General features: G+C 46.8%; 1 protein-coding gene across 4 annotated transcripts in view; it reads left to right on the forward strand.

Moving 5' to 3' along the window:
• SMAD9 (SMAD family member 9) overlaps window positions 1-12803 on the forward strand; it is a 43849-nt gene that overhangs the window by 8697 nt on the left and 22349 nt on the right. For 3 of the 4 annotated variants that reach the window (XM_075050547.1, XM_075050549.1, XM_075050548.1), the window contains exon 2: window positions 5927-6553. In XM_075050547.1, the coding sequence (XP_074906648.1) occupies window positions 6142-6553 (412 nt within the window). In that variant the 5' untranslated portion in view covers window positions 5927-6141. The remainder of the gene's footprint in view (window positions 1-5926; window positions 6554-12803) is intronic. The other variant, XM_075050551.1, reaches the window with a different exon arrangement.

Below are 12803 nucleotides of genomic sequence, written 5' to 3' on the forward strand. Positions count from 1 at the left end.
ACTCGGTAACATTGTAATGAATAATTCATTCACGGTATTTTGTTGGGTGCAAAAGACTGTGGTTTCAGGTAGGTTCATAACAGCACCCTTGTCTGGCGAGTCCCCAGCACCACAAGAAGCCCCAGGGGATCCCAAACGAAGCCATGGGTGCCACGAGTGGAACATGAGTCTTTTCAAGTGATTTACGTGCGTCAGGATTAACATGTGGCCGCCGTTCCCGAGCCGTGAGCGGGTGACTGGAGCGGCAGCAGCGGTAGCTGTGCAGCTCAGGTGTGCGCTTCCACGCTGCTCTTGTGGAACCTCTCGTGCCCAGCTCCCATCGGCTGTGCCTGCAAAAAACCCTGGTGCCAGGATTGGTGCTTCAGGCTCGGGGTGTGGGAGCAGGCCCGGGGCAAGGTTGGCGAGGTCCCAATATATGTAATAATATACTTGGCCCGAGTATTTGTAAACACTATTTTGTTTGTTTGTTTATTTTAAAACCCTTTCCCCTGCTGAGGTGTGGGAGATCCCCACAGCGAGTGGCAGTGACGATGTGACCTGGGAAGTTCTTGGCTAGCCCGGGGTGCGCGCTGGCTGCTGCCAGCTGGGCACGTTGGAAACCAAATCAGGACTCGATTACACGGAGAAAACTCGCATGCTTCTCTCCTCCATAGTGGGTAGAAGTAACTGAATCAGCGCTAGGTAAAAATAACTAACCAAGTGTGTGTTCACAGCGTTCCTCTTTATGTTGTTTGACTGAAGTAATTTTCTCCCTTCCAATTCTGTTGTGACTTAGCCACCGAGCGGCAGACTTCCAGCTATAATTGTCTCGCTACTCCATTTTCCAGCCGCGTGCATCTCCAAGAACCGCAGGGCTGATGTCTAGACGACCCTCTGAGAACTCTCCCTCTGTGGCCTTACTTAGCTGTTGCAGTGACACCGAGACTGATGATGTCAGCCATTTTTGAGAGCAGGAGCCATCCCTCTCCCGGCTCAGTTAGCCCAGGCAGGCGCTCTGAGTGGAGGCAGCGTCTTGGAGCGTTATTCCGAGGCCGAATGCGTACACACATCTGCTTACACACGCGTGCACAGGTACGGTTTTGAGGGAGGCTGGACACTGTGCTTTTATGCAGCTGTGTTTTAAGCCTCCTTTCATTAGCATCCATGCGGTTTTCCTTTTTGACTTCTGCATAAAGCTTAGAGTGAAGTGTAACGAGGGTTGGTACAATTCCCGAGCTGTGCCCATGGGAGTTGAATTAGAGGGAACTTCATCAGCGTGTTAGCCTGCACAGGCATTCTGCTGAGGGGTGATGCAAATCTTCCCCAATACAGTGGATCCTTTTTACATTAAATGCAATCTAAATTTCCCCATAATCTTTCCGTAGTCAGCATGCTGCCATGTGAGACAGAGGTTGGCACGTTTAATTTCCATGAGCTATGGAACCCCCTCTTACTGACTGAAGCAGGACCTGGCTCCAGTTAGGAAACAGTTAAGCTCACAATGATGGTGTTTCATCTCCTTTTCTCCGCTCTTGGTGTGTCAGGCTCTTTAGTAGCACAGTGGAAGTTACTGCAGTGAAGTTCCTGGAGGACCACGTTTTTCCTATTGACCTAAGGACCTACAGGCTAATTCTACACTGGAGGGTGAAAAACAGGTTTAGGAGTACGAGAAAGTATCCTCGTCCCTTTGTGTCCATGTTGCTGGGTCTTAGCCTAGCAGTCAATTCAGACTTGAGGTGAGACTCATCTTATCCAACATTAGCTGTATCCAGTGCCCGATTTTGCTTTTTTTTTCTAGATATTTCCTTTCAGGTGGAATGGTCCATGTCACCTACACACATGTTTTTCTCAAGTAGGTATTTAGGGACTTGAGGGTGAGTAGGTCAGATATGAGTGTCAACAATTTGGACATGTTTATGTGGCCAAGTAAATTCTACTGAAAGGCTGTTTCCGTACTAATAAATTAAACATTCCTAGTACTGTTCTTGGCCTTGAGGCCAACTGGGCTGGAGAGGCTTACTTCCATGCAACTGCTGTCCCGCCCTCCAAAACAAGGTGGCTCTATGCAGACTTCTTATTAGGAGTGACCCGTGGTCTCTGCTAACTCTTGTACTACACACAAGAGTTATCTGAGAGAGTGCTACTGGCACAGACCAAAGCCATTCCAGATACTGTAGTAATAATTTATGCTATCGATAATCAAGTTCCTGTGCCCAGAAATGTTCCTTAGTGTAGCCGTAGCTAAGGTAGGCACCTTATATTTAGGGAGCATGGAGCCAGTGAACTGGGCTGAAGGATTTCTAGTCCCACCTTCCAGTCCCACCTTCTCCTGCAGACCACAGAAACAAAAGGGTGGGTCCATGCTCATATGCTACATGTCTTCTGCCTCTTCCCTAAAGCAAGCTTCAGACCTTAGGCTAAACTCAGTGATGGAATAAAGATTTACAGCATGGAAGATTGACCATGTTTGGTGTTGACCAGTCACTTACCTTACAGATAGACAAAGCCTTCGTTGTGGTCCCAGAGGAGGGAATCGTGTTAGGGATGTGTCTTGAATGATACCTGACTCATACTCATGATAGCACATCATACTGTCGCTGAGGCAGATAGAGGTGACCAGACCAGAACTTCCATCATGGTATGGGCCAGAGCTTGATACGCGTGGTTGGGATATGGATCAAAACTGTAACAATTCCCTCCCGCTGCCACTCTAAAGCAATGAGCATTGAGAAACATGATGGATTATCAGCACAGAAAATACATCAAACATGGTTTTGAAACGTTTCAATGTTGGAAGTTACCTGTTGGGTAAGCAGGTTGCCTGTTACAAAAGGCATACAGCTTAAGCAACTGCTTTCCTTAAAGATTGTTAAAATTAAATTGTGAATTGACATCTCTATCATTACAGCCCTGGAGCAGAGTGGCTGCCTAGGTATTTCATAATGGAGTGTCTTAACCTAGCAACACAGGGCTTAGTCTGCTGAATAGTATGCAGTATTATGTAATTTAATAACATTAAACTAGGATGTTCTGATAATAGTATTATTTGAAAGCTGTTTAGTTTATTTAATACCATTTATATTTTGTATGTCAGTTGATTTTGGGGAAAAAAAAGATTTTAGAAGAAACTGGGGGGAGCACGGTAGGAAATTGCGCAATGTACTTTTATCTCAGACTATCACATGGTCTGCAAAGCACGGCTTTTGCTTTTATATACATAGTCTTGGCGACTCTCCCACTAGCAACAATAGTGCTTAGACTCATACTGATGTCACTGTTGAGTTATTTAATTTGACTGAAAGAGATTAATGTGTTTATTTAAAACCTTGGTCAAAATGGAAAAGAAAATCTCAGGACAATACTTTTACGTGGACATGTATGTTTTCATATCTGATCATTGTAATGTTGCATTAACTTATCAGGAGCAGTTGTTTACACACGCTAACGCTTGAGAGACCCCCCCAGATAAGAAGTGTGAGCCATTTTCCTTCTCAGGCGGGAGCAGAGACTTTTTCACCACTACTGGTCCTGTGGGTTTTCATCCCAGGCTCTCCTCGCCTCCTGCTGCTGCTTTCAGGGCTGATGCACAGAGGTCCCGGCACTGTTTCATTTTCTTCGGCGAGGATGGGGTTTGGTGCCGCCAAGCAATGACAGCAGCGCGGTGGTTCTCACCGGGGCAGCGAGGAGCAGACGCTTCCACTGCACGGGATGCCTAGATGGGGCTGGCGCTGGGCTCTGTAGGCTGAGCTTGCTCTTGCGAAGGCTGGAGGCTGCTTGCCTAAATTTTATCCACATTATGTTTTACAAGCAGCTTGAGGGTTTTTTCCTGTGATAAATCATTCTGAACTTATTTCATTCTCACATATACCACTAAGTGTTTGGAATAGACTTTGTTTTTGACTAAGAGGCATTAGTAACTATCCAGCTAAATGCTCCAGGTCATTGGATTTTTACTAATATAGAGCGGGGAAAAAATCTGGAATCTGAAGTTTCTCTTTGTGTAGTGGGACAAGTTCGGGCAGTTCATGGAATCGATGATGGATTGCTGCATGGCGTGAGTGAGGGGATTTCTGCTGTGCTCTGTCAAGAGCCTCTCTTGACTGTTGAGGACAACTGGACATACACATAGTTTGATAATGCAGAAATTGCATAAGGCAGAGCTCAGTGCTGTGGTGGTTGCCTGAAGCAAAGTGTGCCTGCTCTTCCTCCCAGTTTTGTAGTCCCTCTGTTCGTATTTTCATGCAGCCTCACATTCACCGGCTCTTGGAATATGAATCTCTTGGGGGAATAGCAGCTGCTGCTGGGGCTTGTGACATGCCAAAGAGTCGCTTTTATGCTTTCTCTTCTGTGGGGCCAGGTGCTTCCATCTCCCTAGCTCTGTGGAAGGCTTTGGGGAATTTGAGCCCCTGCCCTCATCATTGCTGCTCTTGTGGAAGAAGGGAAAAAGCTCCTTATATTTACGTGTACCTGCATTTCTCAGGGTGCTGGGTGTCTTAAAGGGTAACGCAGTGGGGCAGAGGAACGGGCATGAGAACAAAACAGAAGGTCTAGGAGGACAGCAGCTCTAGGCGGTCAGTGGTCCTCAGCAGTCATTGCCTGTTGTCCAAGAGGCTCTGACGCCCTGGGCCATGTGTGCTTACCCTGCAGCGTGCTCCGGAGCTGTGTGCTGTTGAGAGGATCAGACTGTGCCGAGGAACCAGTCTTTGGGATTGGACTGCTGCCGCAATATGTTGTACCTGTGCCTGCGTTCGGTGTCCCCAGGTGCCCCTTGAACTCTTACAAGAGCTGTTGTGCATTTAAGGAAACTGCAGAATAATATGGTTTGATTGCCCCAACGCCGGGCAACATCTCTCTCTCTCCTCAGTGGCTGCATATAAGCAGTGCTGAGGACTATGATGTCCTCTGGTGGGGAGCAAAAGGACCCAAGTCCTCCCACAAGGGTGGAGGAGGGCAGTCATGGAGCTGCTTCTCTGGAGGCATCCATTTAGAAGCTGCCCCCACCTCCTGCTCTAAGTGCTCTCTGAATAGTTCAGACCTTTGGACTTGGTATGCACAGGGGGTCCATGAAGTATATTTAAAGCAGTAAATAGCTTGACATACAAGGACGTTCTTCCTCAGAGTTCCAGTCGGTGGAAATATGTCATTTTCAGCTAAAATTAGACTGGCTCCAGCTATATTAAAAAAAAAAAAAAAAAAAAAAAGAAAAACCTTCAAGAACTAAACTCTTTCTGTTGGACTTTGTCAGATGTAGCAGATCCTAGCAGAAATAACTCAGGATCCATCCAGCACAAACCGTGTCCAAAAGTCTGTGATTTTCATCCAGAAAACTGAATTGTTGGAGACAGCGAACCAGGCTGGTGAGGCAAACAAGGTTTTTCTCTTGCACGTGAGGAAGTGTAAATAAGCTTAGAGAATAGTGATACATCTTTCAAAGGCACTAAATGAAATCTGGAAGTAGTTGAATTTTAAATTAATTTTGCAGTTAATATTGCACAACTCTTGACAGTAGAGTGAGATATGAGGGCCAGAGAGGGAGTTGAAATCGGAAAAATATTCTACATATTACCTCCATAAAATTTGATATTATAGATTTAATTTCGTAAAAGATGCTTGAGCTGAACCTACAGCTACCAGCATTAAAAAAAAGGTACATTTTCTTTTGTAGTAAGTATAACCCCAACCCTGCAACAACTTGCCCAGTGCGTTAAACTCTAAACACAAATTGAAGTGACTGGACACTTAAATGCTTTCCGAGGTCCAACTCTAAAATGAGTGTGGAACGTAGTGTGGAGGAGAGGCTTGGACCCAAAATAAACAGGAAAAAACAAACAGAAAACCATTGAAAATGAAATACACATTTTGAATAATTTCTCTTTCGAAAGATTTTATTGAAGGAACAATGAAAGGAGTGTGTGAAGCCTAACTATGTATTGTGTTGTTATTCCAGGCTTCATCAGCAGTTTCTTGATGCTTGGAAAATTCTGACACCCACCCTGTTGGACTACTTGTAACCAGTGCCTAAGACTACAAAAACGTGTGTGTGGAAGAACCTTTCCCTGAAGGAAGCATCCATCTCAATACTGTAGAAACTCTGTGCAAGCCTTGCAAGGCGGGAGAGCAATTGGTGCTTCCCTTGACGCTCGTGTGTCATCTCTGCTTCTTATGCACTCCAGCACCCCTATCAGTTCCTTGTTCTCCTTCACCAGCCCTGCAGTGAAAAGGCTGCTGGGCTGGAAACAAGGAGATGAAGAGGAAAAGTGGGCAGAAAAAGCTGTTGATTCCTTGGTGAAGAAGTTAAAGAAGAAGAAAGGTGCCATGGAAGAACTGGAAAGGGCTCTGAGCTGCCCGGGTCAGCCCAGTAAATGTGTCACGATCCCACGTTCCCTGGATGGGCGGCTGCAGGTGTCTCACCGCAAGGGGCTTCCCCACGTCATATACTGCAGAGTGTGGCGCTGGCCTGATTTACAGTCTCACCATGAGTTGAAACCACTGGAATGTTGTGAGTTCCCATTTGGCTCAAAACAGAAAGAAGTGTGCATTAACCCCTACCATTACCGGCGGGTGGAAACCCCAGGTAATTATACCATCTGCAAATGATTCACATCTCTGTTAGCTCTTGCACTGGCAGGTCTAGTCTTGGTGCATCCCACCGAGTTGCGCTCCGAAACCTCTGAAATCTGAAAAGGCAGGCTCCATTGGATGGAAGGACCCTAGTCTTTCCCTGCACGGTGGCATCACAGCTCCGGCAGCCAGGAGTAAGGAGGGAGTCGGGAGCACCTTGCCCCGGGGGATCTGTGTCCCCTCGGACCCCTGAGGGCGCCCGGATCTTGTCCAGGGTCTGAACACGAGCCTCCTTTCCGTGGGTGGGGGTGCTGGCTGCCCCCCAAACCCTCCCCCTGCAAACTGGTGTCCATCTGAATGAAGGCCGGGCACCATCCTAGACTTACCGCCCTGGCTAGATTTATGTCTTGTTGCCTGAAAACCAACAATCGACTCATTAATCCACAGGAAAAACCTATCACTAGCTCTGTCTTTAGAGCTGCAGTAAGATGGCTTGGTGGATATGAAACCAGGTCAGTTGATTCTTCCTAAAATGCTTGGTGGCCTGCCTTCAGTGGGACTTACCTAAATGGGTAGTTTATATGAAATAAGTCCCCCAAGTTCCCATAAAACTTTGAATTTTTCCACTGGTAATCCTCTTTAGACTGGGCTTGGTCAGCACTGAAAACTTATGACCCCACTGAAGGGTCGTTTAATTGGGCTTTGTGTCAATGAAACAGCTGTTAAAAAATTGTAGTGTTCGGTGTTGACTTCTATAGGCATCTTAGAAAGCAGGGCTGGCAGAGATCTTGAAGAATCGTCCTGTTCTCTGCCCCTACTCCCAAACCAGAACAAATTACCAGGTGTGTTCCTGACAGATCTTTTTCTAATGAGCTCTAAAAATCCCATGTGGTAGAGGCTCCACAACCTCCCCAGGCAAGTGAATCTATTGCTTTGCTCTCCTTACAGTTCAAAATGATTTCTAATGTCTAACCTAGCTCTCGCTTGCTGCCAAAAATCACAGTAATTTAATTTACTAATGGATACAGTTGGTAAGTGTATACTTATTATTCTGTGATTACTCTTTGTCTGGCATGAACTTTGCTCTGAGGTGACATTAGGATCAGATAAGTGAACTGTGGGATGTTTCTTTTCACGCAGATAAAATAAGGGAAGGACATTTGTTAACATTTGTTAAACAACAGGGGCTGCTCCCTTTTCTGACAGTCCTTCCACTGCAGTGGAGCTGTCATTTTGAAGTTGTGTCTGAACTGCTGTAAACATTGTCACAACTAAAATTTTACAGCTGCTGTGAGTGGTGCTTGTTGTCAACAGTTTTCAGTGGAAAGAGCTGATCTCCTGCCTTCCTAAAATAAACTCTTCAAGAATCTAAGAAAAGATGCTCATAAAATACCCAATTTTGTGTATCTTTCTCTTTGAAGGCTGCGGTCTTCAGTGTCTTCTCGTTTCTTCTGGCGTACCTCCAGTGCAGTTAATGGAGTGTCCTCAGCGCAGCAGCTGGCAGCACTGCACAGGGCTGTTTTCAGCCCCGGTCTTCTGCTCTGTTCAGCGCCAGCTAACAAACACTAGTACTGGGGTAGTCCAGCAGCTGCTAAATGGCTGCCAAACCTTGTTCTGACCCTGAAACTCAAGGTTTCAGCTGTGAACATGTCTCTATCACTTGGCTACGTCTCTACTAGTGAATGAGACGGAGCCAAGGTGCAGGTCTGCGTGTTGCTGAACTGGCGGCGTGCTCCCAGGCACAGCTTTGGCCCGTGCAGACTCACATGGAGTAGCGGTTCTCTGGGTGCAGGGGTTAGCCCACAGAAGGGACTTTGGGCACTTTGGATGGGACCACCTTGCTTTGGAGGTGAAAGAGAGCACAGCTGCGAGGATGCAAGCTGTGCCGTGCCAGTTCTTCACAGAATTGTTCTGGGAATTGTTCTTGGGCTGTTGTATTCACCCCTACCGCTCTTCTTACAGGGACAGCTTAGAAGCTGAAGCTCACAAGTGAGTCACCTCCCTGCTAAAGACGAGGTGCAGCGAGGAGTACAACCTACTCGGGTGTGCTGGGGCAGCGGCAGGAGAGAGAACTTACACCACTGCGAGGGGCAGTAGTGCCGCTCCAGGCCAGAGGCAATTAGAAAGCAGTGCTGCAAGGAGGTGGTGGTGATGAGGCAAGAGAAGAAATGAGCTTCAAGAGAAAGTGGTAGCAGAGGGATCACCACAGAAAAGGCTGGGAGCAATTGATCTAGGTGCCGGTCTGTTTAAACAACAGTCCTCTTAACTACGGGAAATCTTGTGCATCTTGGCTGTTGGTGATTTTAGGCTTATGTGAGATTCTCTGAGTCTCATCCTCTGGAGCTAAAGAATCCACCCACGCAATTAGTCAGCAGTGCATTTTTTTATAAGCCACAAGCCAGTATTATTTTCAGACAAATGTCCATCCTTTTGGGGCTCACTTTCCATCGCTCCAGTCTGTCTTGCTGAGTCAACCACTCTGTGACCAGATCCATTAAGTTTTATTCAGAATGAATGAGTTGTGTCAAAGATGGGAGAGCCTCACCCTTTCTTTAATGGCCTGGCAGGTCCCTAGGCCTCGATTACTAGAGAGCAGCTTTAAGCTCTGGTCTGAGATTCGGGGGTTTCATTGCCTCTGCTGTGTCCTCAGGCTGCCCAGCCACATCCTGCTCTGTGCTGGCCAGTACTGCACAGATGATGCATAGCTTTTATTGCTGCTACCAGTGTCCCCAGCAGATTTCTTCTCAGGTCTGCTGAGCAGCAGGTGCCATTTAGAAAAAAGCAGCAAGTATTTCCTCTATTCGTGCAACACCCACTGCAGAGAGGGGCTAGGCCACCTAGCCTAAAGGAGATAGGTATGGTGGTTAGGCTCTGCTTCTCCCTTCATTGCTTTGCCTCAAAGAGCTGGTCAGAAGTCTGGAAAGGTTTGTTGTCATGAGAAGCTGCAGTTTCAGAAAAATAGAGAAGCTGCCCAAACATGTACCCTGTTATTTTTATATGAGATCATTCATGTGTAGATACTGCAAATTCTAGTGTGCACCATTGCTGTAGACAGCAGGAGTCTAAATGAACTTTTGATTTAGACTAACTGCTTTCATCAAGCCCGAGTAGGACTAAGATGTGGTAGCCTCCCAGCTGGAAGACCACCTGATGATCTCAGTGTTGGCCATGTGTTTGGTGTTTGTGAATGGGCACAGGCATAGGGAACAGATGGATCTTACTGCAGGGTAGGTCTCCAAAGGTAGTAAAATCTGCAAAGAGGGCTGATGTGTGAGAAATCGCAGTGTGGATGTTGTACCCGGAATTAAACCGAGGCAGATAGTTTGCTTGCTAGCACCTGAAGTCACAGGCTCTGGACACAGCCAGGTTTCTGCAAGAACTGTTGCAGCTGAAGGGAACAGGAGAAAGCCTAGTGCAGGAAAGGTAGTGGCAGCACTTGGGACATGACCGAATGTGTCTTCAGTTGAAGAAAGAACATCAACGCTTGGGCATGCATAGAAGGAAGGATCCGCCCCTGGCTCTCGGTGGGGAATAGCAGGTAGAAGAAAACGATCCCATTGAGTGGAAACAACACAGGTAAATTATGAGGACAGACAGGTCCCAGTGTGCTCCGTCACTCAGTTTTGTGCCTCTGGTCACACTTCCCTCAGAGTGGTTGAGCCCTGGAGAGTGACATCTGTTACTAAAAGAACAAGGAGAACAAGGCCCTCTGGGGAATTTTTAGCCCCAAACAAGAAAATCTCTGAATTTCTCACCACCACAGAGGCTTTAGCCCTCTAGGCAGCCACAGAGCAGTCAGTGGAAAGATTGAGTGAGGTGGCAAAAACTGTACAGCAGAGCAGAAATTAAAAGTACCCTGGTCAGAGCTGGGAAGGAGTTCAAGGCTTGAAAATTCCTCTTGCTGACTCACTCAGGGCGAGTCAAAGGCTTTCCCTGGCAAGTGCTCTTCACACATCCAGATTCTCAGCTTTCATTTGGAGAAGGAGTTCCTCCGAGTTCTCACAGGGCTGAAGAAACCCGCTTCCTTAGCGGTGGTGCCCGCCGCGAGGTGCCAACCTCCCAATGCTGCATTGCAGTGGCACAGCTGTCCTTTGCTCAGCACCTCTGCTGCGTGCAAAGGGATCACCAGTTCCCCATTTTCTAAAGCTGCTGGTCAGAGCTGGCTGAGCACCAGCAGACCTGGCAAGCGTCGTACCAGTTTCATGGAGCAGCAGAGGAAAACTCCAGAAGCAGCAGCAGCAGCTCACAGCCTGGAGCTGCTCACGGGACCATGGGACTGGAGGGATCCAGCTCGCCAAAACCCCATCTGCAGTGGCGGTACTGGTCTTGTCCCAGTATAGAGCAGGGGAACTGAGCAGTAAAAGAGTCTGTTTCTCTCCACTGGCTATGAAGAGATCCATGGGGGACTGGGCAACGCGTCCCCGATGTGGATACCTGTGTGGCTTGTATGAGTCCTACCGGGAGAGTCTAGGAAATCCAAAAAGCTAAAGTGGTAAAGAAGCAGAAATACCTTTCTCTACCAAAGGACTTAAGAGGGTGGCAATAAAATCTTCATCCCACAGGTAGTGGCATATCAGAGGCAGAAGGAAAGAAACTAGTCTCCAGAGCACCATCCGTGTGCTGGCCAGAAGCTAAACAGAAATGCATTGGGCCAGAAGAGGGCCTGCGTATGGGCTCTTAGCAGGTATCCCAGTGCATGTGTTTCCAGGCAGGTAAGAAGATAACTTCTGCGGCGAACGCCCTGTCATCAGTACAATCTTTTGTATGTTTTTAGGGCTCAGTTCTCCAGTTCATGGGTGACTGGCAAATTCCCAAATGGTATATGCCAGTGGACGGGCAGGAGTGTGGTTTAACCCTGCACCAGATGCAGCGTAGCGCTACATCAAGCAAGAAGGTGTAAACCTGCTGCTGGTACCAGGCACTGCTCCTCCTCCTCCTGCTTACGCTGCCCCAGCTCTCTGAGCAGTCGATGTGCGCTGAGGGTGCACTCCAAGGAGGATGTTCCTACAGCCTCTTCTCATGCACATGTTTTGCATTATCTCTATATTATTTGCTTTATAGCAATTACTCCATTCTTTCATTACGCTGGGTAAATGAGAGTTTGCTGTAATTAAAAGGTGTTAGCTAACCTACCTAAAAAAAAATTGGCCTTACCTAGACAGAGCTTTTGGGCCCAAACAATATGTTAAAACACGTTCAAACCATATATTCCTGTCAGCATTTATAACCAAGAGCGCACGGTGCTATTTGTTTCCGTAAGCTAGTAAGGATAGACTGAAAGATTACATGCTGCTGGGTTTTAGGCCAGAGGAACTCTGGACACTAGGTCAATCAATACAAGCCTGCTGAATTGTTCCCAGTGTTGGGACAATTCATCCTTGTCACAATAACTCAAATTGCCTCCTTATCTTCTCTGGTGGCTTTTAGATCTGCATGATAGCAACTGGGGATTCATTCTCCCTACCTATGTTTAAGGCCTGAAGAGAATTAGGCGCTATGTGAGCTAGTAACTAATAGACAAATCTTGGGGTACGTGTATCGCCCATTGTAGGTGCTGTTCTCCCCGTGAGGACTATGGGGGACCCAGTTAAAGCCTCAAGTTGAACTCCCATATGCAGAACTATTTAGCAAGCCCGTCTGTATTCCAGCCTAGGGGCTGCATCTTCATAGGTAGGTCACTAGTCGTGCTTTCGGAAGTGTTTTGACTCCAGTTCTGCTCTCGCTCCTGATATGTCAGAATTCAAAATAATTTGAGTCAACTTCAGGTTTCTCGGTGCAGCAATGCTGTTAACAGCACTGACAGTATGAGATGTAAGTGAAGAGAGTTTGTGCAGAGAGGTTATATCTTCTTTAGGCCAATTTTTACATGGATGAATTTGGATTTCAGTTTTTTGACCTGTGTTTTTCATGTCTTAACTACTGACCATTGACATTTGCCTCCTCATGCTAGATCTTTTCTAACTATATTGCAAGAGCTAAATTAATACTGCTGCAATATTTGAACTGCCATTTACATTTCCTTTTAAAAATCCCACTGTCTGGCTGGCAGCCTTGTCAAGTATCTGAAAACCTTTTAAATCTGGTATCTAGCTTCAGGTCTGTGCTTCCTTTTGCCCATCTGTAAAACACTGTAGTAAAATATGCAGTGTATTGCAGAGCACTATTAATTGTTATCAAACTTCACTGTGGTTTTGGCAAATCCTGGTGACAATATTTAGCAAACTCCTGACATGTTCAGTCTTTCAGGAAGGAAGGAATAGGTA

The sequence above is a fragment of the Buteo buteo genome, chromosome 18, assembly GCF_964188355.1.
Source record: "Buteo buteo chromosome 18, bButBut1.hap1.1, whole genome shotgun sequence".
Taxonomy (NCBI): Eukaryota; Metazoa; Chordata; class Aves; order Accipitriformes; family Accipitridae; genus Buteo; species Buteo buteo.